Raw genomic sequence first — 1,410 nt, 5'->3', positions numbered from 1 at the left:
CCCTCCCTCTGCCCTGCCGGCCTCACCAGGGTAGGTCTCGGCTCCACCACGCCACAGTCCCATTGGCTCAGACGCTGCACAGGGCTCCCACACTGGGCTGATCCCCTGCTCCTCCTCACAAGGAGCCTGATGTATGCACAGTCCCTCCCTCCCAGCAGCCGTAGCACCCACAAGCGCTCCCACCGAGGGGCATCGAGCCCCAGGGGGCACAGACCAGCAGGCACATGGCACCTCTCTGCCCTGGCCACTGAGCGTGCAAGCAGAACTTACCAAGTTGACGAGGGGGCCCCCGGAGTTCCCAAACTGCAGCAGAGGAGAGAGCAGTAAACAGGCCATGAAAGTGACATCCTCACACAGCAGGACCCGCGGCAGGGAGGCAGAGTCCAGAGAACAGGGTCAGGCCGAGAAACGCAGTCAGCGCCCAGGTGACCGGCCAGAATCCCTTAGTCTCCCAGTGCTGTGTCCAGCCTCCTCTGACCTCACGGCACCCACAGCCCTTCCCCAGCTCCCCCCTCCCCAAAGAGGGCAGCCGGGATGAGGTGCCAACCCGCTGTGCACCGCAAGCTCCCCTTACATCGATAGCAGCATCGGTCTGGATGTACTCCATGTCAGAGGTGGTCAGGCCCAGCTCCCGGCTGCCCCGCTGGGCAGAGCTGACGATGCCAGAAGTGATGGTGTTCTGCAGGGCAAACGGGCTGCCCATGGCCACCACGAACTCTCCCTGCCGCACCTCGGAGGAGCGCCCAAGGGGCAGGGTGGGCAGCGGGTGCTGGAAGAGAGGAGGTCAGTGAGCAGATGGGAGGGAATGAAGGGAGCGTCTCCACAACCGTGATGCACACCTTAGGCTTGATCTTGATGGTAGCGATGTCTGCAACCTGGTCCACATCCTGCACCACGGCATCATACTGCTCGCCGCTGGCCAGCTTCACCCGCACACGCCGCCGGTTTGCCACCACGTGCGCATTGGTCACAATGAGTCCGTCCGGAGACACCAGGAAACCCGAGCCATTAGAGATGGGCACATCACGGCCCGAAAAGGGATGCCTGCAAGGTGGGCACAGGTCAGGGAGGGGTGGCAGGGACCCTGAGGGGACTGGTGGGGACTCTGGGGGGGCGCAGACAGGGGCCAGGCAGACTGGGTGGCCCAGGCTGGTAGGCCTGGAAAGAAGTGGGAGACAGCGAGGATGGCTGGGCAACAGCACGATGTGGGAGACTCCTTCACTTCCCCATGAAAGGTCCCCATCTTGAGAGTCTGCACAAACACACACGCAACAGGGGAACAAGCAGGAAGAATCAGGAGTCTGCGCACAACTGCAAAGGTACAATCCCGCTGGGACTACAGAGGCACAGCAGGAAGCTTACGTGAGCGGAGAGCTGCAATGGATGGGGCCGGCTCTTTGGGGAAGGGGG

At 62.8% G+C, this 1,410-nt stretch overlaps 1 protein-coding gene across 1 annotated transcript in view; it reads right to left on the bottom strand.

The window, feature by feature from the left end:
• The window catches only part of HTRA2 (HtrA serine peptidase 2), an 8,705-nt gene that overhangs the window by 6,486 nt on the left and 809 nt on the right, over positions 1-1,410 (bottom strand). The window contains exons 2-4 of the mRNA XM_009330264.1: positions 840-1,044; positions 575-769; positions 271-303 (exon numbers count right to left, since the gene is read on the bottom strand). Of these exons, the coding sequence (XP_009328539.1) occupies positions 271-303; positions 575-769; positions 840-1,044 (433 nt within the window). The remainder of the gene's footprint in view (positions 1-270; positions 304-574; positions 770-839; positions 1,045-1,410) is intronic.

The sequence above is a fragment of the Pygoscelis adeliae genome, unplaced genomic scaffold (assembly GCF_000699105.1).
Source record: "Pygoscelis adeliae isolate BGI_AS28 unplaced genomic scaffold, ASM69910v1 Scaffold438, whole genome shotgun sequence".
NCBI lineage: Eukaryota > Metazoa > Chordata > Aves > Sphenisciformes > Spheniscidae > Pygoscelis > Pygoscelis adeliae.
Note: the sequence above shows the minus strand (reverse complement) of the source record. Positions and strands in the feature narration are given on the sequence as shown.